This window comes from Acanthaster planci, linkage group LG15 (genome assembly GCF_054643075.1).
Source record: "Acanthaster planci isolate LZ-2023a linkage group LG15, COTS_SCS, whole genome shotgun sequence".
Taxonomy (NCBI): Eukaryota; Metazoa; Echinodermata; class Asteroidea; order Valvatida; family Acanthasteridae; genus Acanthaster; species Acanthaster planci.
The window spans coordinates 13,091,446-13,116,529 of record NC_141791.1 but is presented as its reverse complement, the minus strand read 5'-3'; the positions used below and the strand labels follow the sequence as shown (position 1 = coordinate 13,116,529).

General features: G+C 43.5%; 1 protein-coding gene across 5 annotated transcripts in view; it reads left to right on the top strand.

Annotated features, from left to right (window-relative positions):
* qki (QKI, KH domain containing RNA binding) overlaps positions 1–25,084 on the top strand; it is a 67,486-nt gene that overhangs the window by 25,044 nt on the left and 17,358 nt on the right. For 3 of the 5 annotated variants that reach the window (XM_087146459.1, XM_087146458.1, XM_087146454.1), the window contains exons 3-7: positions 5,331–5,449; positions 7,883–8,033; positions 19,269–19,380; positions 22,177–22,212; positions 22,401–22,679. In XM_087146459.1, coding sequence (XP_087002585.1) covers positions 5,331–5,449; positions 7,883–8,033; positions 19,269–19,380; positions 22,177–22,212; positions 22,401–22,679 — 697 coding nt within the window. The remainder of the gene's footprint in view (positions 1–5,330; positions 5,450–7,882; positions 8,034–19,268; positions 19,381–22,176; positions 22,213–22,400; positions 22,680–25,084) is intronic. The other 2 variants (XM_087146455.1, XM_087146456.1) reach the window with 2 other exon arrangements.

The window sequence follows — 25,084 nt, the reverse complement described above, 5'->3', positions numbered from 1 at the left end:
GCCCTGAAAATAGTTCAGGGCAGCAACAATTTGTGCTAGTATGAAAGACCTCAACGAGACGAGACACAGTTTTGGCTTTTCCGTGAAGACAATCCTTCAGTGAGAAATCCAAGCACGTGGAAGCCATGCTAAAAGGGAAATTCTTCAGATATTTGCCCAATCACCAGGCTCCAGTTCGGTACAACTTTAATGCCGTCTGAAGCCTTAATCCACTTTACAAGCCTGTCGTTTCACAAGTCTGCCGCAAGAGCCAGACTGATGAAAATTGTGCAGCCAGCTTGTAAAGGTACTTTGTTAGAATTAATTTTGTTAGCATGCGTGAACCAATATTACTAAATATAGTCGCTGACCAAAATCATCTTATCCGGTGTTGATATTAAAATTTGAACGTAATATTAGAATCTCCCCATCACCCAAGTAACGTTGTTGGCATGGCATACTGTACTTTTCTGAGAGCTTGTGGGGAGAAAAATTACAAGCTTGTACTAGGGCATGACGTGAACCCAGAACCTCTTTCTAACTAGCATGGATTTCAAACCTTTACAAATTCCATGTTCTACTTGGTCTTTGAGCTCGCCAAGATGCATGTAGCCTGATAGGCGGCATTCAGTTACAGCAGTTGGCACATCCTCTGTCAGTGATGAATAAGGAATATTCATAACATGAATACACATGTTAATTCTGTCATTGCAGGGTCAGGGAGCAAGTTCTGAAAGGACTTCCCCCTGGTCAGTTGGTGGCTCTCACATCCCCTCCCCCTCCTCGAAATGGTCCAAATAGGCTGCATTCCTCTGGTCATTCTCGGCATTCCCGGGGAAAGGGCTCTGGTCAGAAGACAGCTGTCTTCTGCCTGCCTGGGCCGTTGTCATATTTTATTTAAAAAAAAAAAAGTGATTAAAAAGAAAAAAAGAGAGAAGCTGATGGGCACTGTCTGTTGGAGGATGAAAGACGAGGGATGATGATTGGATTGGAGAGAGCAGTGCCAGTTAGTTCACTGACATTTCAATAAAGCCTTGGAATTCTTTCCCAGTTGATCCTTCACTCACAACTGCAAGTTTGCAATCACTTTTGATATGGGAAATCAATTGAAGATGAACATTACATTGGAAGTACAGAAGAACGGGGAATTCCATGGATTAGCTCAAGTTGTTTGTTCAACATTTGTCAATTTTAGTTTTCAAGTTCGGCGCAGCCTGCTGAGTCACCGTATCAGGAAACGACAGACTGTTGAATCTTATGTATTTATTCTGCAGATGTCTGTGTCCTTATGCTACACATGTATGTGTGTAAAACTGACAAAATGTTTTTCGACCTAAAAATGGAAATGCACGATTACCGTACTTGTAGGCCTACAAAGTACAGGTGCAGTATGTGTTTTGTATTTGTGACTGCGTGGGCTCGATTGCTCTACGTTAATGCTTGGCCTAACTTCTTGGCTCAACCAATTCGGACCTGTTTACAGAACTGTGTGCAATGATCCATGCTTCCAATTGGGGGGGGATCTATTGACTTACCCCTCTATATAAAGAAAAAAATACAAGCATCGGTGCATCCATGCCAAAGAATCAATGTTTCAAAGCACTCTCTTCTTTTTTTGTTGAAAGTTTGATTGGAGCTCTCTTTTCTACTCTAGGGGGGGAAAGTAATTACCCATCAGGGATCCCCAGAGGTGTTGTAAGAGGAGTAAATGTAGTGAAAAGCTCCCCTGAATGCCTTCCCCTTCCCCTTTTGTCCTGGTTGTTCCTCAAGGCTCCATCCAGGGACCCAGCTTGTGCCCCTGTCGCTGCCCTGGTCTTTTGTCTCCTCACCAGGTGATGAAAAGCTTCAGCCTGTGCTTTGTCGTCTCCACCCCCCTTCTTTGGATCCAGGGGGAAGGATAAGTGTTATGAGGCCCCCACTTCTTATCTTATTGACCCAAGTGGAGACTTGCACCCCCGACTGGTACTTCGGCCAAAAAACCATCATAATGAGTATCATCATGCAGAAATGCGCTGTAAACATTACATTGCACTTTTACATGTTACATGACTCGTTGTGTACACAAATAATATGGTAGATACACAGGTGGCTTTCCTTCCTGTGCAGTTATTTTCACATGCACCTTTCATGCGCAGAAAATACCGCGCAGTTTCCGTACAAACCATGCAGGAAGCCCAACACAGACGCTCTTCCCAAGAGGAACATTTATTTTAGAGCTTCTCGCATTTATTACTTTCTTCCGGTGAGCAGTAAAAGTTTTCGATGCATTACTAAAATACCGGTATGTGAATTGCCATCTGAAAGCCAATTCCCACACAGTTCAGAAATAGTCCCTGCTCTTGCCCGGGTTGTTGATTCAGGGCGTGTGGCAAGGTTTACCAGTCCCCGTTGTTATTCCTACATCATTCATGGTTGAGAAAGCCTGTTTTGTACATCAGGTGGAAAACATGTTTTTGCCACATGCAGCAGCCCAAGTCCCGAATGGAGCCGCTTCTCTCTGCCCGTGGAGGAATGCTCTGCCCAACAAACCTTGCCTCTGGTGGGCGCTTTGCCCCAGAAACTGGTCCCCTCCTCGCCCCTACCTGACAGTGTTTATTGGTGTTTCTGCAGTACTGTGTGGGAGTACCGGTAGTTGTCATTGTGCGGCTCTCTCTGTTTGTGCTCAGTCCCCCTCTGTAACCCGCTGTGACTTAACCAACAAACAACAAAATGGTGGGAAGTAAGCGTGCACTATCGTGCACTGTCATTCCGTGTACTGGAAACCCCAGTCCCCCTCTGTAACCCGCTGTGACTTAACCAACAAACAACAAAATGGTGGGAAGTAAGCGTGCACTATCGTGCACTGTCATTCCGTGTACTGGAAACCCCAAGTGTGTATATGTGCACTCGTGCTCCGGTATAAACCGAAGGAAAAGCATCTGTATAAATCATTCAGAGTGTGGAGAAATTCCCCGTAAAATACCCCTGTGTTGTTAAAGTCAGAGGTAGCCAACTGATAATGTTTCTCCTTCAATTGGTCTTATATTTGACGGCGAGTAAAAAACCTTGGTGATCATGGTACGTGGGCACCTGTTCTGTGTAGAATGTTGTAGACTCAATCGGCATTCCTTGGCAGGGTCAGAAATGCATTCTGGGCGTCAATTTTGATGTCTTCTTAATTAATATCCAATGGGGAGGGCTGCCTGACCATCCTGATCAGTGGTCGGTTAGCCGGTGGCCGGAGGAAACATTGTGCAAATTTGCAGAATGGCGAGGAATCGCGACCATGCACAAACATAACCTGTCAGATGTACGTGTAGGTCACTGAGTTTGGTTTTAATAAAACCAAACAAATGATTTCAGCCAGACAGGAAGAACAGTATGCCCACATGCAAGAAGGTGCATTGACCAAAGCCCATTATTACCTGCCAATTTTTACCACACAAGACTTTGCTGGAATGTTTCAAGGGAGACAATCCATGTTCGTAAATTACACTAAACTGCTCTGGTACACCAGGATTCCAGCTGTCAGCATTGTTTAATACCAGGAATTCACTTTTCTGAAGGGTGGCTCCCCCAAGTTTCAATAAGGTCAACATTCCATCGGTGGCCTATGCTGGAACTGTTATTGTGAATCGACCTTGCCAGCGAATGACAGCCTTTTTACTGTTGGAGACAAATCGGGGAGTACTTCTGTTTTCAACCACAGTTGAAAAATTCGACTCCTTCAGTCGATAACCAATCAACCAACCAGTGCAGTGACCCGTAAGAGTGTCCCACCAAAAAAATACAATAAATAAAATGTTGGCTTGGGCATTAGATGGTATGTGAACACCGTGAGATGTTGACTGATATTGCGTGTAGGTGGAATGAGGACTTTAAGGAAACATTTCCATGCTTATATATTTGTGATGAACGAAACAGATACCTAAAATTATAAGTACATATGTGTACAAACATTGAAGGTCGTAGGAATGTGGTACATGTACATGTGCATCAACATGCATGCATTGCTCAAGCGATTCCTTCTTACACGTACATGTACATGCGCTGATCACGCTACTCCTTTTCGCCTTTCCCTGTGGTAGTTGGACAAATTTGTGCCCGGATTACTAGCTACATGTAGTAGCTTGCCTTTCTGATGAGCAGTCCTCCTGCTTTCTTTTTGTTGGACTCAAATCGGGGGTGTGAAATTTCAGCTTTTCAGCTGATTTTAGCTTTTTGGGTTCAGGTGCTGACCCTGAATTTCAGTTCCAAGAAAAGTATATGTATGTACATTTTTACAAAAAGCTATCGGAGACGCTTCTGGTTTGCCGTGGGTGACATCCCACTTAATCTCATGAATATGGAACATTTTTATCGGCAGAGAAACCGTAATGTTGAACGTTCTCCCTCAGCACTGCTTCAAAGGAAGTGGAAGTTGATATGAACATCGCAAGAAAGCTTTCCTACATGTCTTCAAGTCATAAAAATACTTCAGGTCTCCTTGAATGCGCTCTAATATGTATGAAAATCACAGTCTCTGACAGTCACTTAGTCTACCTCAGATACTTCACACATTGCATAAAATCGCAATTAACATGTGAAGTAAATGGCATAGTATTTCATAAATTATTGAAGTTGATTATGCTTGGCAACTTTGCCCTCCGTCGCCACCTCGTTTGGCTGATGGTGCAGGCCGGTCGGAAGGGAAATTTATCGTTAACAATTTAGCGTTTCCCAGGTGTGGGAACTGATTGCGGCTGTCCAAATCCGATTGGAAGGTGTCGGGACAAACTGCCGGTCTGCCGTCAGCCAGACTTGATCTTTCCATTACTCAGTTTGCCACTGGCCATTAGGAAATGTTGTCAGGAAGTCAAACACCCATTTAATTTTGGGGAGTCATCTTCGACATGAGTGGGTATTACGGCAGTTGGGAAATGTCCGAGAAAAAAATGAAAGAAAGGGAATTCCATTTTTTTATGTTCATTTTTTTGTTACTGGGTATTTACTGGTGCAGAACCGTGATTGCATGTTTTATACAGCTCCTTGTAAGGAGTTGGTGGGTCTGTCCTCTGATGTCTGCGACTGTGCCCTAAGATTCTCACGGAAATTCGAGAAGGATTCTTGTCGCTATTGTCCTGAGGTGTGTGACGATAAACCCCGTGAATATTTCATTGGATGCAGGCTGAAAAGCTCACAGATGATGCCCATCCCCCATATGTAACTGACCCTCAGTGAAATGCCATGCCCGTGTCAACCGCTGTTTCCTGAAGTTCTCATCCCCACACCAAACAGCCACACAGTTCACAGATCTTGGACTTTCAATTCAGTACCAATGTATTTCATTTCTGCTTGTTTTTTTTTCTCCTCGTACCGCTTTCCTTCTGCAGTTTAACTTCGTAGGCAGAATACTGGGGCCCCGTGGCATGTATGCCAAACAACTGGAGAAGGAGACGGGATGCAAGATCATGATCAGAGGAAAAGGCTCCATGAGAGACAAAAAGAAGGTAACAATTTTTATCCTCCCAAATCCAGGACCTATTGCTAAGTGGAAAGCCACGGAATCTCAAAATTCCTGACATCCTTTTATGTAAAGAGTTAAACTTGGAGACAAGAAGAATGATGTAGGCCTACTTTTTGAAGTTACAAACTGTGTCAAAGGCATGTACTTTTCCAAACGAAGATCAGAATTTTTGTTTGTGATTAACTTTCTCCTCCGCAAGGAAGTATCTGCAAAAGTAGAAAAAAATCTCACTTCTGATCTCATGATCTCATGATCCATGTTCGTGTCAGAGTTACTTCTAATTTAGCGACTGTAGATCTTCTTACGTCTCTCATTTGTGCACTTTTGCATCTGATAAACACACCCGAACGTCGTGTCGACAGTGTGTACAATGTAGTTGGCATACGTGCAACTCGCAGGCCTTCTCACGTTGCAATCATTAGCGCTGTATTGCCCTATCCATCCCACCGACAATGAGCACACCAGCTGGCCGGGCTGTGCCCCCGATCAGCCGGTTGGCCGACTGGTTAGATATCGTTTCATCTGGAGCAACCAGGCAGAAATACCATGATACGTAACACCAACTCCATTGCCACTCCTTCTCCCCAACCTGAAATGCATATTTGCCTCTCGTCCGATATGGTGTGGTCTGACCTAGCTTAGAAAAATATATTTCTTTGCAACTCATCCTCTTTATCATTTTTAGCTTTGGGTGGAGAAATCGAGACAGATCCTTGTCGAAACCAGATCTTCACTGTGAAAATTTAGTGGGAACATCGCCCCAAAAAAACATCTGCCGTCCTCTGAGACGGAGGCTATTTCGGTTTACTCAGTGGCAGAAGTTTCAATTTTTTGTACACCAAAAAGCAATCCATTACCGGGTTTTGCATTTTTTAATGCTCAGGTATTTGCACAGCAGAACGCAGACGTCAAAATAATGGCATAATGCACCTCTTGTAAATAATTTATTTCAAAAAGAGACAATCCTGTTTGCCTGTCTCTGGAAAAACGATTGGTATGCAACTCGTCCAACCTCTTGCATCTGTGGCCCTCAGAAAAAGTGCTGACTAGTTTAAATATTCTCATGGCCATGCCTGTGAATCGGACCTTGACTTTTTTTTGAAAGTAGCAATCATCTTTTCGTCATTTGAATCTCTCAGCTACACCTGCCCCTGGCTTGTGTCAAACGGACACTCCACCCCACAGTATTAAAAGAACCATATAAGAAGTCTTGTCCAATCAAAAAGGAGTGTTCCAAAATGGACAAGTCCGAAGTAACCTACTACCTTTATTTTTATGTCGACTTACTGTTGACGCACATTTAGTCTTAAAAATGAAATCATAATGCAGACATTACCCACTTTTTAAAAGCATAAATCAATTCACGAACATTTTGCTCTGCTGTGGAAGTAGAGGATGTCAGACCAGTTTCAAATATTTGCTCAAGTGTGCAGTGTTTGCTCTTACATCAGAGTGAAGTGTTGCCAAGTTTTAACTGTCTGGCTTAAGTTTAGTATCGATTGTGACCGGTACATTTCTCTCCACCATTTGAAGGCTGATTTTGTGGTTACAAATAGTTTGCGGAGCAGATATTTCTCTGCACGAAAGCTCCGTGATGAAATTCAACCCCTTTGATGAAATAAGTCATGCCACAAAGCTCCAAAGCCCTCCAATTTAATTGGGTTGTGAAATTCCGAACATTCCAAATGGAAGTGAGTGGGATTGCAGTAGATTTTCTAGGTGAAAGGATCCAGGGTCGGTCACATTTGTCTCACAGGGGACCGAGTGGCCCATATTAGAGTTTAGGGAATGCACATTTACCTCCAGGACTTCCCTTTCTGTTTAGGTTTTTTTTTCCACTAATTTGTGAAGTTTCATTGTAAAGGTATCCTTTGTGCTCAAATCGTTTGTGTGAACCTTCATCGCATTGGCAGTTTTTGTGGGGATGGGGGGAAGTTGAGACTGAGTTGTGAGAGCAAAAAATTGCCCCCTTAAATGTTTTAGTCCCTCAAACATCTAAACTTAACAAGTTGTGAGATAGTCGAGTTGTGTCTGTGAACTTCAGTCGAAATCCATCAACGCAGCTCTAGTACATGTATATGTATAAGAAACTTGACCGAGTCTCTTCTGAATCAAATTTGGATGGTCGATCATCTGCGAGTTAAGAATGAGGCGACTATTAAGCATCCCTGCACAAAGGCAGAAATGCCTGTATACCTTGTTTTTGATCGCAGCGATATTCATGCAGCACAGAGAGCAAGATCAAATCAATTCCAAACCCGATACCAAGTCCACACGACGTTTCATTTTAAACAGGTGTACTCTCAGCACTGGGGAATTTAAAAAAAAATAATAATTGCATATCAAACTTGAGTCAGTGTGTTTCCTTGTGCATGTATATTATGCAAATCTGGTGTTTGTTTCTTACACACTGTTGGTCGGGCAGGAGGAGCAGAATAAAGACAAGCACAACTGGGAACACCTCTCGGAGGACCTACACGTCCTGGTCACCGTGGAGGATACACCCAACCGGGCCCAGCTGAAGATGGACCGCGCCAAGGCTGCCATCAAGAAGCTACTTGTACCCACGGTGAGTGCGGCCCCAAAAAATCTTCACACTTGAACCACTAGACACCAAACTGACGAATAATTTTGAGCAGTTTATTCACGATTGCAAAAGTAGGTCCAACGCTCACGCATTTTTCTCTCCATTTCCTGGTCACAGTGATAAGTTGTAGTTAATTGCGAGCAAAACACCACTAGTATCGCAAGGATATTACTGGTCCCCACTTGTCTGGCTAAGCTGCAGGCAGTAATCGGGCATTTTTGGAATGTTTTCTGTTATTCATCTGACTGGGCGACAATGATCATCGAGCACTTGGAAGTGCCAGAGTTGTACGGTAACTCCATCTGTGTCTTTCCTCCATGGTACAACATACATCTTGGACATTTCTCTCTGTGATTTCAACTTTTTTTGCTGCACTTTGATGCCCACATCTTGAGGCAATACTTAATAACCTCGCAAACCATACACTTCAGCCACTGAGCCAAGTTCAGTTTGGTCATATTTAGACATGTTTTGAATGGGAAATTTGACGGTGTACTGTGATAACCCATCGCTTAAACAGCTGCGTGAGAAGATTGTAGTGGACTGCTCAGTTAGGAGCCCCAACTCAAGATTTGGCTGAAATTGGTTGTGCGTGCAGAAAAAAATTTCACTTCCCTCATCTTTCAAAATTCTAATCTGGATTATTTGTGCAGTGCCTGACTTGAGCTTTTGAGAAAAAAAAAAAAAGAAAACAAACCAAAGACCTTTCAGCACGGGAAATCTCGCATCTTTGTGACTTCATCAAGATTTACAGTTTATCTGCATGCACATTAACCGGCCTTTGTATATAATCTGATGTTCAGTCCAGGACCAAATTATGTACCCTCTACATGTACCTCTTTCATGGAATCTTTGGACCCCAAAAGCTGTCACCCTCTTCTATTACCCTCAACCCTTGTATTATCACACAGTCGCAGGGTTTCTTTCCATCCATCGATTGTCTCCCCAACCCGGAAAGATTTCACTTTCAGCCGGAATTCTGACTTCCTCTTCCTGTCACGCCCCAAGAGAAACAGGAAGTTTACAAGCCCTTGACTTTAAAGGAAATAAAAAAGACCCATGTTCAGACGTGAACATAAGCACTTACAGGTAGACAGAATATTGTGAACAGATTAGGCCGATGCATCTTGCATTAAAAAAACGGTGGGAATTGTATTCAAATTGTTTCTAAAATCAAAAGAGAGGGTCCAGACATCTTTGGGTTTGACCCTCTTCTGGCGACCCCTTTTAGGATTTGAGCGCTCAAGACCACAGGTATTTGGCACTCAATCCCAACTGGAAAATTCCTCTGGAAGCCACTTCTGTGCCGCAAAGTGACAATTTGAAACCACACAGCCGGCTGGAATTGTGCCATCGAAAGGCAGCAAGAGAGGAGAAAATGAATCCAGTGACTTCATTCTGATTCAGACGGGATGATTTTCACAAGAACTCAAAAGCCGTGCACTTGTATCTTTGTTCCTGTTCCACAAGTCCCCATCAGAATGCTTGAACGCATGTAAGACCAGGATGACTTAATGAGCAGTCCCAGACTTATCCCCCCAAAATAAACAGACCCCAGACCACTTGGACAATTCAGTAAATCAACTCCAGTGTGAAATGTTTTCAATTTTTGGGGGGCTGACATAGTGAACAGTGATTATACTTGAAAAGCCCCCCCCACCAGAACAGAAAATTCTTAACTGAAATGTGGAACGAGGGTTAGGACAATGTAGCTCCACTTTTTTGTCCAGCCCCCTTCCTCCCTCAAGGGGTTGTCACCAACCCAGAGAAAAGGTGTTTTTGCAGCTAAATTCCCCCGGACAGGCAATCTGGGTTTGTTGACTGGCTGGGACCAGCAGGCCCCTTCTTTCATACTTTCCTTTTGAACTGCTCTGGAAAAAAACAAATTTTCAATGACGCCTCTGGGGTTCCGGTTGATCCTCCCAGTGTTCGGTGAGGGGGATTAGGGATTGTTTACGGACCCCAAGTGAATCTTTTTGAGGGGGATGCATCAGCATGGGAGGGTGCTGGGATTGAATTGAAGACTGTCTGCCTGACAGGATTTCTATTCTTTCTGGGTCCCTGGCTTCACCTCCATGGTATTTTTTTTTTCAATGATTATCCTGTTTTGTTTCCATTTGGGGAGACACTGCCGTGATTGGCTCTGTTGTTGTATGTAATGAGCCTCCCATTTTATCACTTCTTTGTGAACAGAAAGCCAAGCGCTCCCTGAGATCAGTTGCTCACCCCTTCGTCCCCAGTACTTTTTATAGCAAGTCCTTTGAAAAAGAGTTTGTCAACCCACTCCCCTCCCAGACCATGAATAGTCACAAGAACAGAGTATTTGGCATGCCTCAACTCCAGTGCCAAAATAAGACACTGATGAATGGGCGACAGAGGGTAATTTCATCCCATCATCCTTAATTAATTGGCACAGCATTTATTCATGACGCTCAATTACTGAGTGTCTCCTGCTTTGCGGCTTGGCTGTTAATTAGAAGGCGTCCCGTCAGTGGTAACTAAGCCTTCACTATGGCACAAGTTTGAAGGAGGGAGGACCCATCCCCCAAAAGAGGCCAAATACTTTTCACCCCATCAAAATGCAATTTTTGTCGATGTTTAGTGACTAAAAAGGTTGACTACGGGTTGTTCAGATCTCACCCCTGACCCCAAACCACCGTTTGCCCGGGAAGCCCTCCTGTTTTGATGCCAAGAAGGGTTATGACTTATTTTAGTTAATCTTCCCAGCTCTCATAAACAAGACAAAATGACACTTGTTTAATAAGGAGATTGTTTGACAGATCCGACTTCAGAAAAAACTGCACAATTTGATAACTAGGAATACATGTACAGTACGTTACACAGAGTTTCCTATTGCACAGGGTTGTGGACCGAAAGCGTCCGGTTTGGGAGAGTTCCAGCATCTTGGACAACTTCCAAGTGTTGATTAGTGAATTTTTTTTTTTTTTGGGTAAGGGAACATATTTACCTGCTAGATCGGATTACCCTAAAGGCCCTCTGATAGATGCGACACAGCTGTCCCTAACTGGGGAGGGATCACCAGACATTCCAAGTGTTTACTATAAATTATATTGATTATGACATGCTTATTCCTGGGCTGTGGCAGGGACTTCTCAGAAAAGTCTTGCCTCAGATTCCAAGCAGCACAAAGTTTATTTGTACTTGCTGGTTCGTACTGAAATTAGAAATAAACTCGGCCCCTGAACGCGATTTTGCTTCGCATTGTTTATGCATTGGGGGTACGAAAGTACATGCACATTCACACGGCATGCCGTGTGCAGTTCAGTTATGATGTTAATGATACTCGAATAAGGCTGGATCATAGCAACACGTGATGAGCTGTAGAGAATGCAGACACTGAAATCCTGAAAGATTGATAGAGAGTCCTCGATGTACTCTAGAAAGGCTTCCTGCAGGAATAAATGGGCACGTGTAGAGAGTTGGCTTCTGCGTCCCCTTTGTAAAATGCAGAACCCCCATTTTCTGTTTACTTTCCCCTGTCTGTAAGCTGACGGTGTTTGACAGATGAAAGGCGGGAATATTTTTGGCTGGACCCCTTGGAGCATTAAAACACTGAGCCCAGCCCCTGTGAGTCCGTGATGGTGCAGTAATCTTGGGTGGCTTCCCCAATTGTCCCTCAAACAAACCGGCTCAGTATCAAAACAGCTATTTATGCGGAAACCAAAACCGTTTATTGATCCCCGGCTTAACACTGCATCAGACAACAACATCAGCAGAAGCTTCTACTCCGAGATTTGAGTGATTCAACACAGGGGATTTACACTCATTTGGAGAGATTGCTCTTTCCATCAAAACAACATGTCAGAGACTTTTTAAAGCCCCCCCTCATAAAAGAAAGCCTCCAAAAAAAAAAAAAAAATCTGGAAAAAGATCATCACAATCGACCTAATGGATTAATCCCTCAAACATTGAACACCTCAGGACGTCCACCCCTCAAAAGACACAAGAGCGGCAGCTGGGATATTATTGACCTGCAAACTACAAGGAGGTGAAAAGTCTTAATTCCACCCCAGCGACCGTGAAGGGTCCAGGAGGGTTATCAAGAAAACAGGAATGTTGATTGGTGGAGATCAGTCCGAATAGTTTGTTGGCACTCACTTAACAGACAAACAAGTGCATGAAGCCCAGGCTGCAATCAGTTTCTGCCGAGTTGTTTTGCCTTTGAAAAAGCTTCTAGTAGGATCGAAATGTCAAGCCCTCCTTATTTTTGTGGATAAATTTGCATATGCAGCAAGGTATGAGACGGAGAGAACCCCCCCTGCTTTGTGTTGGTCATTGTCTCACAGGAATCTGGGGAATTCCTTTCAGACATCTTGGGGGGATGTGTTAAGTAACAGTTGTCTGGAATGTGTATAGGGATTGGACATGTTGGGGGGGTACCCCTTGGTCTCATTTCTTGCTGAGTATATAAATTTGTATTTTAGGTCGCTAGTCAGCAAGCAGTTTGCAGCAGTTTTGTATTTCCCAAGATGTTTTTCAAACAGGGCCATTTTACAGAAGATGAAGCCTTGACAGGTACTGAAGCAGGTATTAGATAAAATGCAGTGCTGGCAGGATTTAAGTTGAATGTTAAATATGTTTCTGGTTTTTTTTATAGGCTCACCTGATTACTGTTGTTTGGGTTATAAATGTGTTCTTTGCAAGACAGTGCAGTGATTTCCAGCTTTGTCTGCCTTGTGCGCCCGGTTCTTTTGTCCACTTTTTGCCCGCTCAAGAGATGCTCCCCTTTTCTTGATGGTGAAGTCAACACTCTCTTTAACTTCTTGGTATTATGTAACCCAGAAGATGGGCTCTTGAAAGGGTTCAGTGGTTTCTCATTTCATCCACCTCCCCAGTGCCATCCAAAAGTCTCTCAACCAATGGTCTAGTTACTGGGTTTTTTTGTAATGGGGTCTTCCACTGTACCGCAAGAATACTGTCAATCAGTGGAAGAGACAGGCCTAAGGGGGGAGGGGAGATGAATGCAGCTTTTGGCTTAAAAGGACCTCCTCCCAGGGAGTCTGTCCACACAATGGCACCTTGGAATATCCCCCCCCATTTGGCTGGGGTGCAAAAAAAAGCGATGAAAAGGAAGCTTTTCTTTGGGGTTCTTCTTGGAACTCCCCCAGAGTGTCTTGTGTGCATGGGGTGGAAGGTGTGATGGAATGTGTTGATGGCTGAGGCCCTGGGCTTCAAAAAAAAAAAAAAAAAAAACCTGAGGGGGTAGGCCTGAAAAATGTCAAATCTTGGTGAAATTTTAAAGGGCCGAGGACGCCCACCAATGGCATGGTATGATACCAGACTTGGAGGCCAGGAGTAATCTTGGGATCACCTGGTTTCTTGTGGAGTTAACCCAGCCAAATGGAGCCAGTTTCTCGTTAACATTTTTCAGATGCTTGAAGTGATGCCCGATTCAAATTACCAATTTAACTTTCCCCAGGTTGTCATTCCTATCTGCTCCTAGACAAGTGCCCCAGAAAAAAAAAGTGGCCTTGTCAACAGTTCCCACCTTGATTTGACCACCATCTGTTCCATACATTTCATTTCGAAAAGAAAAGGTCTTTCAGATTCAGCAACCTCCCAGGACCAATCAGACCCTTTTTTTCCCCGTGGCTGGAGTTTCCCTTTAGTGCTTTCCCTGTCCAGGGGATACTGTCCCAGGATCTGACCTGGATGTTGTGAATGGAATGTTGATCCGCATTCTTCTATGGGGGGGAGGAGAATATCAACAGTGAACATGATGAAGTTTTCACTGCACGTTTATACTTCATGTTTGTATCATGTGACTAGCTTGAGTCTGAAGGCAGTTAGCTTCTTGTAACCTTCATATTTGATTGGGTCAGTTTACTCCCCGACTGCATTTTGAAAACTTTGCCTTATGGAAAAAAGACCTATGTCCACATCCTAGAGTCCTCCCTCTCTCTTCCCTTCACTCAGACACGAGACTTCAATGCTCCGTTTGTCATTATGTATCCATCATGCCAGATTGCCATACTCCATATAAGTTGCTGTCGGTGGAAGAATGTTGGCTAGTCCATCTGATCTTCTCCTGGATAAGATCATCCCCTCAGATAGGGCCATCAGAGCATCCCAACAATTTCACTGGCTGGTAATTTGTTGCAGGTTTACTGGAGGCTAAGGAAATTAGGACGGGTGACAGTGACTGACGACCCTCCCAATACCTGGATTGGGAGCCATTCAATTGCCTAATGTAATTGCATCAGAGGTGCATGTGTTGCTCTGCATAACTTCCATTTGATGTGACCGGAAAGTGTCGAATGTAGAGGCAGGGTAGGGAATAGATCTGAATGTCTTGTGTATTGACTAAGTGTGCATTACTTTAATACGATATTGCATAACGGAGCTGTCCATAGAGAAATGTACATGTACACGTACATTCTGTTCACATTCATGTACAGTGTACATGTATGCACCTGCAGAAAAGAAGATGCTATGTCTTTATGGTATTTATGTACACGTTGATTGTCTTATCGGTATGTCCATGCCCTTATTGCATGCATGAATGATGCATGTTGTTCTTGAACAGGTGATTGGCTCTTTTTTTGGTTTGGTTTTATGCAGGGACATTCAGGAACTGTTCATAAATAATTTGAATAAGTTTCATTGTTGATGTACTGCTGACATTGAATGATCATGAGCAGTTCATGAACATTATTTATTCGTCTGAGCGGGATTTGGACAGGTGTGGTGACATGCTTGGAGTAGGCCTACATGACTGTTGACTGATGCATTTTGGCAAGATTGCAAAACTCCCTGGCTGGTTCAGGAGTGCCTCCATGGACTCTCATGTGTACAACATGATGTACATGGTTGAGATTTAGAGCTGTGGCCATGGGATTAGTCCATAAGTACTGGGTACAGTGTACACTTATATTGGCCTGTGTTGTAATGTCAATAAAGCCCCGCCCCAACCTTGCCAGGAGCCACTAGAATATTTGGGTAACCTTGCTTTCACACCAGCCCTCTCCTGTCTTCAAATCGGGGAGGAATTTGCCACAGCGTGCCTTGTGCTGGCATGCGCAGGTTGTGCCGCCGGGAACCCTGTAATTCAAGATGGCTGTCTTGCCAGTGATCAGCAGCGATCTGACCCACTGTGCTGTCCCTGGCAGTGCTCCTAATGCACCCCTGTGTCGTGAGCCTTCTGCACAACGGGGTCCCGTGCGGTATGCCTGAGAAAAACGTTTAGGCAAAGGTCAGAATTTTCATCTGTGGTGATCGAAGAAGGGCCTTGCCCTGTGAAAATTATCAAATTTGGCTTGTGATGTAGACAAAACAGTGCATCGTTGGGCTTACATGTACCTCAGTCAAGCACCTTGACCATAGAGTCACTAGAGACCATAGTCAGGCACTGTTGGGAGGGGGGGGAATCCTTCTCTGATACCAAAGATAAAATATAGAGAATTGTAGTAGTGATAAAAAAAAGATTACATCCTGTAAGGGGTTATGACTCGAACATCCGTAACAATTGCCTGCCTACAAAAGTTTGACATAAACTATGAAAGCCTCCCCCCAAAAAAATTCCAGATCCGCCCCTAGTGCTGCAATTTCAACTGCTGTTGACCACAATGTGCATCTAAGTTGTGATCTTGAAGTACCCCCAGAACTGTGGGGTCCAACGTCCGCTCTGCTCCTGTGAATGTGGGAGCGGAGCGGACGTTGGACGCCACAGTTCTGGGGGTAATCTTGAAGGATTCCGCAGACAGTTCATTTTTGTGTGTGTGCCTTGTTCGTGGAACTTCTCAAGTAGAAAATATCTCTGCAGTGTTAGTTGCCACGACAGCGAGTTGGTCAACTGTCGGTGAGTTGGGTAAAGGTCAAACTTTCTTTTTCCTTTGATAAACTGTCGTCTGTCCTTTGGTGGCTTGGGAAGATTTTGGCCAGTGACCAATGTGGGTACTGAGTACAATCTTGCTAAGTTGCCCCAGTGGCCAGCTGATGCGTTTTGAAGGTTGTCATCACATCGGAATACTTTTTTTAACGCTGTGCACACGTTGTCCTTTGGAATTGGCATTTCTCTTCAATTACTCCGTGCAAATACCAAACTCGCACCAGCAGGGCTGCCTTGACAGAATCTTGAATGTAAATGCCATGCATGTGGTGCTGAAGTCAATGTCCTCCTCGAGGACTTCTATTTTGCTCTCAGTAGTTCAGTTCCAAATCACTTCTTTCCTTTGCATGCTTTGCGTATGAATAATTACCCGTAATGAGTTTTTAAACCACTTAGAAATCCCCCCCAAGAATAACTACAGATGAAAAAAAGGAATGCATGTCAAATCCAATGTAAGATTTTTTTCAGGGTAGTGTGTTCAAATCTGCATGTACCATCAGTCATGACATTTAGAATGTTTTAAAGTAACGACCAGTGACCTTTTCCAAGAATAGCTTATCGAATGCCCACTCAGGCTCAGGATGCAAGGAGAGAGAAGGCTACCAGTAAATCCGAGCAAATAGATAGAAGCTCAGCGGGGCGAACTTACTAATCAGAAAGTTTGAGATTATGAGCGTCCAGTACCTGGATTTAATGCGCTTTATCCCTTGTCGAAGATGTCTTTTAGTTATTTGATTCAGTTGTCCAGGAAAGATGTTTTTGATAAAGAAGGGTCGGGGTTGTGTTGGCTGTTGTGTGCTCGGGGTATAGCTCACCCTGGTGCACTTTCCTTGCTAGGGGATATGGCACAGAATCCCTGGGATTGTGGGCAAATTTCGTTTGGATAAAGTTACCTGACTTTACCAGTACGCACCCGGAGACAGTGTGTAATTCTGCAGGCTTAACTTGGAAGTGGGCAGCATATATGGTACTTGTTTGTGTTTGACGGCACATGTCAAAACGATGACAACTTACTTGAAGCAGTTGCTTCATACTTGACAGGGCATATTATCGCATGACTGTGGCTGTGTTTCATTGGTCCTTGGGGAAGAGGGGTGTCGAGCACCCCCCCCCCTCCCATTTGTCTGATCTGCCTTGCCAAATATCTCCTCTCAAACTGGGTCCCCCCAGCCAACATCATTGAGTTTTCTCCCTGACGTTTCTTCCAAAATTGGCACTGTTATTGTACAGCAGAGCATGCACTGTGCGTGTTATGATTAAGGCCAGATTGACTGCTTCCCTGTTCTGTGTCATAACAATCTGCCTGGAGAGTTCCCATTTTGACAGGCCACACCTGCTGACCTGCCTGTTATTCTTCATTGACCCCTGTCCTGATCCTTGGGCAAGGTCGTGGAAGAGGGAATAACAAGGAAGATGGTGTGGCTGACAATGAGGTGCACCTTTGTTGGGTGGATCTGCGCATAGGATCCACCAAGGTACACTTGAATTACTCAGCCATAGCTATATTATTGACACAGCCTTAGGTAGGGGGGGGGCTTTGCCCTGGATTTGTTTGTGGGTTCAATCTGGTTCGAGGTACTAACACTAGCATGGAGGCCAAGTCCACGGTGTTAATTCATTTCAGTGAAAGATCTTCCAAAGTGGGCGTTTCTTGTGAAAACACCTGACAGGCATTTTCAGTTTTCAGGATTTTTAGCCTGTGTGATATTGACCACTGCAGGTAGTAGGCCTCTGCATTTTCCTGATGGTCTAAAATCTGAACTCACACTTGAATAGATATTGGGGCTATTCCATGGGGTTGGGGCACAATTGAACAGCAATTTCCCTGCATATGGATTCCAAATTGACATTGTTATACATCTTGCAAGGCTAAATACAGAGGCGTGTGTTATTTTTACAGAGTAGATGACCTACTCTACAGGTCATGACAGGTGGTAAAAGTTACCGATGTAACAAGGCACTGTCACAAATTGTGCCCCAACCTCGTGGAATGACCCATTGAACAAGAATCAAAGCGCGCGGAGGGTGGTTCTCAGTTTGATGAGTAACTCCCCCATTCAAAATCCCCTTGGAATCGAAATGTGTGATGACAGGCTTGTTTTTAATATTGATGTTATGGCCCCAGTCGTAAATACCTCTTTCCCAATTTCCTCTGACTGGGAAGCGTGTCCATGTTCGCGAAAGTTTAACAACAGCGGCCCAATAGACTGGAGCACGGAAGCCAGTGGGGTAATTAGATCGTCTCTATATGTTGTTTTCTGGCGTTGAATGTGACCTAAAGCAAAACTGATGGCACGGCTCCCAATAGGTGACATGCCTCAAATGTATAGCAGAAGGCCGGGGTCCCATACCGTACCTGAAGCCTGGCACCTTCCTGACATTTTGTCTGTTTTTGTGATCTGCCAACGACAAAACACGCTAAGCGCCTGTTTCCTCTCCGATAGTACAGAAGGAAGGTGATCACCCCTGGAGGCATCTGGTCAAAAATACAAAAAAAAAACCAGGTCAATTACAGTAAATGTGCTCATTACCCCAGGCCAGTGTGGTTACCAGATTTGAGAGGAAATGCACGGATAGTTCCGCAGTCTTCCATTTCCCGTCCAGTAGGAAGTATCACTGGGTCTACTTTGTAAACCTTGTCCATTCCTTCCTCCAAGCCTTGTCTGAGGTCATGTCCCAATTGATTGGCTGTGACTTGAATGTATGAAAGCCATAGGCTGGCTAGTGGTTTCTATCACTTTCCCTAGACGCATGTCATTGCAAGTCACTTTAGATGCAGATTCAGTGTACCAAATTTTAGGAGGTAGCAAGCAGAAATGGACAAATGTTTATCCAAACTTCTTCAGTTTTTTCATTCATTGGCCTCAAAACATTGGATTAATTTTCGTAGATTTTTTTGTTGATTGAAAGTCTGACTACTGATTTAGGTTTATCGATTAAAGAGTGGTACTACACGTCCTGATACTCTGGTCTGGGTGATGCAATCCCACCAGTAGCATGAAATCTGGCAATGTCTTACTTGATGTCGCCAGCTTCTTTAACTGAAGTTTTTGTGGATATTTTAGGTTTTCACTTCACAAATCTCATCCCACAAGCTTGGAAAGCTATTAAGTGCTGTTGGAGAGCTCATGAGAAAAAAATGGTTGTAAGCTTACTGTTCAGAAACTCTACCCTTCCAGAAATTTCGTGAAATGTCACCATGTCAGGTACATGTACAGTTGCTGTCCTTCCTTCCCTCGACAGCTACTTGTGAGCATCATCATGTAGCCATTATACTCTCAGGATAGCTTGATCTGGGGGTTAATTGGGAAAAAAATCATTGACAAGATTTGTTCCTTTTTTTCTTTTCTTTTTTTTTTTTGCATCAGGCGGACGGTGAAGATGAGCTGAAGAAGAGACAGCTGATGGAGTTGGCCATCATCAACGGCACATTCAGGGACACCTCCAGCAAAAACAGTAGCAATCCTAGCACGCCTCTTGGTAGGTGGTTTAAGCCTCGCTCAGGGACAGGGTTGTCGAAGTTCATTCCCCGACACCAGTGTTGTCGTCGAGACCATCGCAAGACCTCAAGACCGGACACGAAGACCATTCGCATAATCAGTCACAAGTATTGGCGAAGAGCGACAAAGGAATGCTTTCATTGTAGTTCAGTTGAATAGCTCATAGCCTGAATTCAGACTGGAGGTCTTGTGATGGTCTTCCGACATTGTGTGATCGTCTTAAGATGTCTCCTACAAGACTGCCTGACACTTCTCTGTAGTCAGAGCGTATCCCTCCTTGGTATGAGGTTATTATTCATAAAACCAGTTGGAGCAATCATGATTACTCCTTAATCCTAACACTGCATATTTTCCCACAGACTCCAAATAGAATACCAGCTCCTGTTTGTGCGTGTGTCAGGATCCGTCACAAACTTGCCCGGCCTTGGATTTGGTTAGGGTTGTGACACCTTGTGCTGCTCCCCTGTTGACATGGGGTTTTGGATGGTCCAAAAATGGCATCCCCACGAAGTAGACCAGTAGACAATTTTTCTCCCTAGAGTGACATCCAGAATGCAGGTGTATTCTTTTCTGTCCTCTGTTGAATGATCTGTGGTCTTGGTCCTACAAGAATTGCTTTTCAAGTCAAGTCATAAATGACTCACCCCGGTTGACCCCGAGAGTCACAGCACAACAGTCTGTCACGTAACATCAACAAATTCTAATCTCAAGTATGGCAAGCATTTTATGATGACGTATTTTGAGGAACCAGTGTTTTTCTTCCTTTGTTTTTAAATTCACTTTGCCCGAAGGCGGGTTCACGCTTTACAGTTAATCAACATCGTCCAGTATTCTAACTGAGCTTGCTGAACTTTCAGTACTGCTGAATTCCCTCAAGTCTTTTTTTTTTCTTTTGCACAGATGAAAATAGCAAATGAACTTAGGAACTAAACCCACATCCCACCCCATTTGAATTTTCTCATCTGATAACTCCACCCATGCCACTAACCACCCCAAACCCACAGCTTTCCAACATTCTGCCGCACTTTCCATACCACCTCACCTCTTTGTTGGTTCTCGTTTCATTCCCCACCGTTCTTAGCAACATTAACATTGTTTTAGGAACTCTGTTCACAGGGGGCAGGGCACCAGTGATGGTCCAGTATTTGACTCAACTGACGGCAATTAACAATAACTGTTCTTGCAGAGAAGTGCAGCTTAATTTAAGAAAATTCAGAAAACTCAAGAGAAATCTGCAAAAGTCTTTCAAGTTTCTCAAACTGGCTCAGCTGGTGGCACTGACTTGGACCTTCTTTGCGCAAAATGTTCTTCATCTTTCTCCCTGTAGATGCCGTACACGTGCCACTGTTCGTAGCAATTTTTTTTTTAGTTTTTGCGTAGCCATTTTCCTTTTGAAATAGAATGCATGTTGCAGCTTTTTTTTCCAGAGAGTATTTTTGTAGATTTCTTGGCCCTGCATTTCAGGAATATAACACACCAGCCTGAACAAAAAAGTCTGATTTTTTTTTTTAAACATCTGTCGATCCACCGTACATAAACAGACGCCCTGCCCGTGCGCTCATATATTAATCTTTAGAAACAGTACGAGTGCATTCATTCCAAAACAAACAAACAAACCAACCAGCCACAATAGACTTGTACAGGTAGATGCACGCATTGAAGAAGTACCTTGTTCAAATTACATGCACTAGCATCATAAAAAATACTCATCCCCATCTGTTTGTAATAGAATATCATGTTTACGAACCTTTACACCATCCATTAAAGGTATAGTCCATCATTTGCAGTCGTCAAAAAAAAAAAAAAAGCGAAATTATTGTTGAGAAGACACTGAATTTGGGTGCAAGTCAAAAACTGACCTGGCAATGTTTGATTTGAAATGGAGATCCCAGAATGTCATTTTTTTTTCTGAGAATATCCAGCATTCATTGAGCTGAAACCTCATCAGGTTTGTTCTAAGGCACCTGTCTTCAGATTTTGAAGCCTGCTTGTTGCCTCAAAGAAGCGTAGTGCACAAATGCCAAACGATGGATTGTATCTGTAACATACACCCTCATCCCTAGTTATGCAACACACTTGCGTTTGCTCAAGTATTAGACTGATTGCACCCACTAAGTCATGTGACCTATAGTGGGTATCAAACACCAACAAACATGGCGTCCTCTGACAGCAAAGTGTGTTGTAAGTGCCATTTGCCCTAAATAAAGCCGACAGTCCAGACAGTACTGGGACTACTAATATTCTGAATACTCTCCCGAAAATTGGCTTCATTTTTGGTTAACAACCATTTGCTATGGGATGGTGTCATGTTTATTGATGTTCGGTACCCACTACGCGGCGGCACAGACATCTGGAACTCTCACAAAATGGTGGGTAGTAACTGATGAAAACAGCAACCATGGCAACGTACATGTACGCGTACACCAGCCAGTCAGAGGATCAGATTAAACAATCATTTCTTTGATTAGTTATTACGCGTGCGCCCGTTGCAGTTGTTTTCATTGACGTGGTGTGGTTGCATTTTCCAAAACTCCCAGATGTCCATGCTGCCCAATAGGTCACTGTCGCCAGACTTGGCAGCTGCAGTCAGTCTATTGGCCTTAATCTGATTTTCGCCTGCCATGAATCTTCTCTAGCGCTTAGCATCATGTGTCTAAAAATCTTTTTTATCCTGTACTAAAGGTGTGCATTATCCTGTGACATATTTGAAAGTGACCCTTGGATGTGTTCTGATTTCTGTTTGCATTAAGAGTGGTTTAACCTTTTTCTGTTATAGTTGAAATTCCGCCTGGTGGCTGCGCATTCATACCAGGTAAAGACATCTCCCCCGTGTTCTTTCCGTAGACGACTAACAGCCAGACAACACCTGTTCAAATAACAAAACAAACCACACCCAACTAGGAAGTTTAACCCCACTAACTTCAACAAACCACCCAGGAGAGCAGAGACAATATTTTTTTTAATGCATGGTGTTAACATGTTCCCGTTGTTTGTTCATAGCTTCCCCCCGACCAATGATCGCGCCGGGCGCTGCCCTCATCCCCCAACCACTGCGGTCGCCGACGCCGGCCGCCAACCCGCAGCTCCTCGCCCACCCCCCGGCAGCACTCTTCCCGCGGATGGCCAGCGGCCAGACCCTCCTTGCCAACAGCGTGGCCCCGCCCATGGTGTCGACAGCCGATGGGACCAGCTTCATGATATCACCCTACGAGCACTACCCATACGCCGTGACGCCCACCGTGCTCGACTACCCTCCCACGCCGTCTGAGGGTACTATTGGTATGTCTTGTATCGGGGTGCATTGATCCTCACAACTTTTACGGCCGACGATCATGCAGCCGATGCATCCGTGAACTGGACTTTCAATATTGTTCCCACAACTTGTCCTGCACACCGAACCCGCACTTGTATCAAGTAATTGCAAAAACAAATTATTGCAAGGAGGCACAGAATTTTAGTAGAATAAAAGCTACAAATGGAAATTCAAAAACTTTCAGTGAATTTTAAATTAAGTGATCTGAATGATCGTATGTGACATTGAAATTTTTATTTTTTATTTAATATATTTTGTTGTTGGATAGGTTTCAATTTTGAGAAAATCTTAGCAGATGGGTTTCAGCCAAAGAATTTTTAAAAATACCAAACCAAAAAGTAGATGTATAAGCGTCCGTTTGCTGACAAACAGAAGTAAACAACCTAACTAGGAAATCCTCAGAAACACCTTAGTTTCAGAATGAGAATTGAGGATAGATGACAACTCAGGAAAGACCGGCAAATTAGACAAGTTGCTACTTATGCCAGTTCGAAAAAATTAGAAAGTTGTATCCTTGGGATCGTTTAGGCAAGTTAAAAATTCCGGGGGCAGGGGGGAATTCTGAATAAAACGAACAGTTGCACAACTCAGTTACTTGACCATACTACTAATTCCTGTAGTTAGACTGAAAAAAAAATTCTCTTTGGAAATGGCATTTGTTTTCATAATCCTGGTGCACTGCAAGTGAGACAAATAACTCCAGTCATGAATTAACCACATAACACCCTCTTTTTTTGGACATTAATCGCTCGCATTGAAAGAAAATTGCATTGTCTTCACTAATTTTAAGAATCACTCGTAGCATTTCTTCGGCTCAGACGTTGGACACTATTTTTGGAGGCATTTTAAAAAAAAGGACATTTTCCATTTGCTTTTACCCAATTTTTTGGTGTCTGTTGTACATCACCTTGAAGAAGTGATTTTTACAGTATTACGCAAAAAAAAGTCAAAATGCTAGATGCAAAATGAATTTCAGAAAACAAATTTAAACACACACAGAGGAGAACAGAAACATGTCCACACTTTTATTGCCAATGGCATGGTAAATTATAAATTTGCAATGATTTACAATTTTGCTTGATAAGGGAAAAATAACATTGGCATCAATTTCTAAAGTCAAAAAGCACTCTGAACTTTTTTCTGTGAAAATGTTTGGCAAGTTGCTCAAAATCCAATCTGTGTTTATTTTTAAGCCCTGTTTTTTTGGGGGGAGGGGTTTCCCTGAATTAAGGAATTTGGGGGGGAGGGGATTACTCGGCTGGAAAAAAAAATCCAGAGGTGTGCAGTGACACAAGGACATTTCACTCTGTGATACGTGGATCCACCATTGATTCATTGTAGTGTAGATTACACATGTAGATTTATCATCAGGGCATTTTTCTGTCACAGGACTTCTTTTGTGGACCCTTTCCAATTCCCCAATGACATTGCCCAAACAAAAGTATCGTTTGAGTTTCTCCGAGATTCTCACTTTCAGATGTCGGCAAGGGAATGAAAAAAAATTTGTGACAGCAAAATTGCTTGTCAGATTAGGAGACATGGAAGGTTTTTTGTCGCACTAGAAAGGAGTTTCCGCAACTCCGGCTCGTTCCGAACCACTTCTGTTCAATACACTTGTGGCGTATTATCTTCAGTTCCATCGCACGTTTGTATTCTCTCTTTCAGAATTCAACCTCTCACATTTCGTATGTGGTTGACCTAATCACAGCATCTGTTCTTCGGAGTATTTTAGCATGAGGAGTTGTTTCTTTTTTTTGGCAGAGCTCTTTTCTTGGTGTGACCAAAAATCTTGCATGTCTCCTCGATGATTACACAGCTTGAGTTTCTTGTCCCCTTTTTGTCTCTGAAAGCCCCTGGAGGGCTTTTTTTTGGGATGTTCATCTCCTTGCTGCAGCTGTACCTTTACTGTTCCCAGTTGCTTTCATTTCCAGCCCCTCTTCTTACTCCTCCCAACACCAGTTTTGTCTTCTTTCTCAACTTTACCAACCTTATTCCTTCACTCTCATGTTTTTGTTGTTTTTTTTTGGGTGGGAGATGGTTGAAGGAGTACCAAGACTTCTTTCCAATCCCCAATTTCACTGCCTATTCTCAATTTCCTTCTATCCCAATACCCGGATATGCCACCTTCCTTTTTTTGTTTTCACCCAAACCCACCCAACCGCTCACCTCCGCTGCTCATTCACATATTCCTTTGCTAGTTCTGTCGTTTCTTCATTTTATGGTTTCGAAGACCAATTTGTTCTGCTTGGCCTTGGCAACCATGAATTTTGGACCCCCCAAAAAAATGCTGTAGATGAAGCAGAAGTCTCTAAAAGCATGCTCAACATTCAGGGCACCCCTCAAAAATTTGCTTTAAATTTGCCAAGGTCAG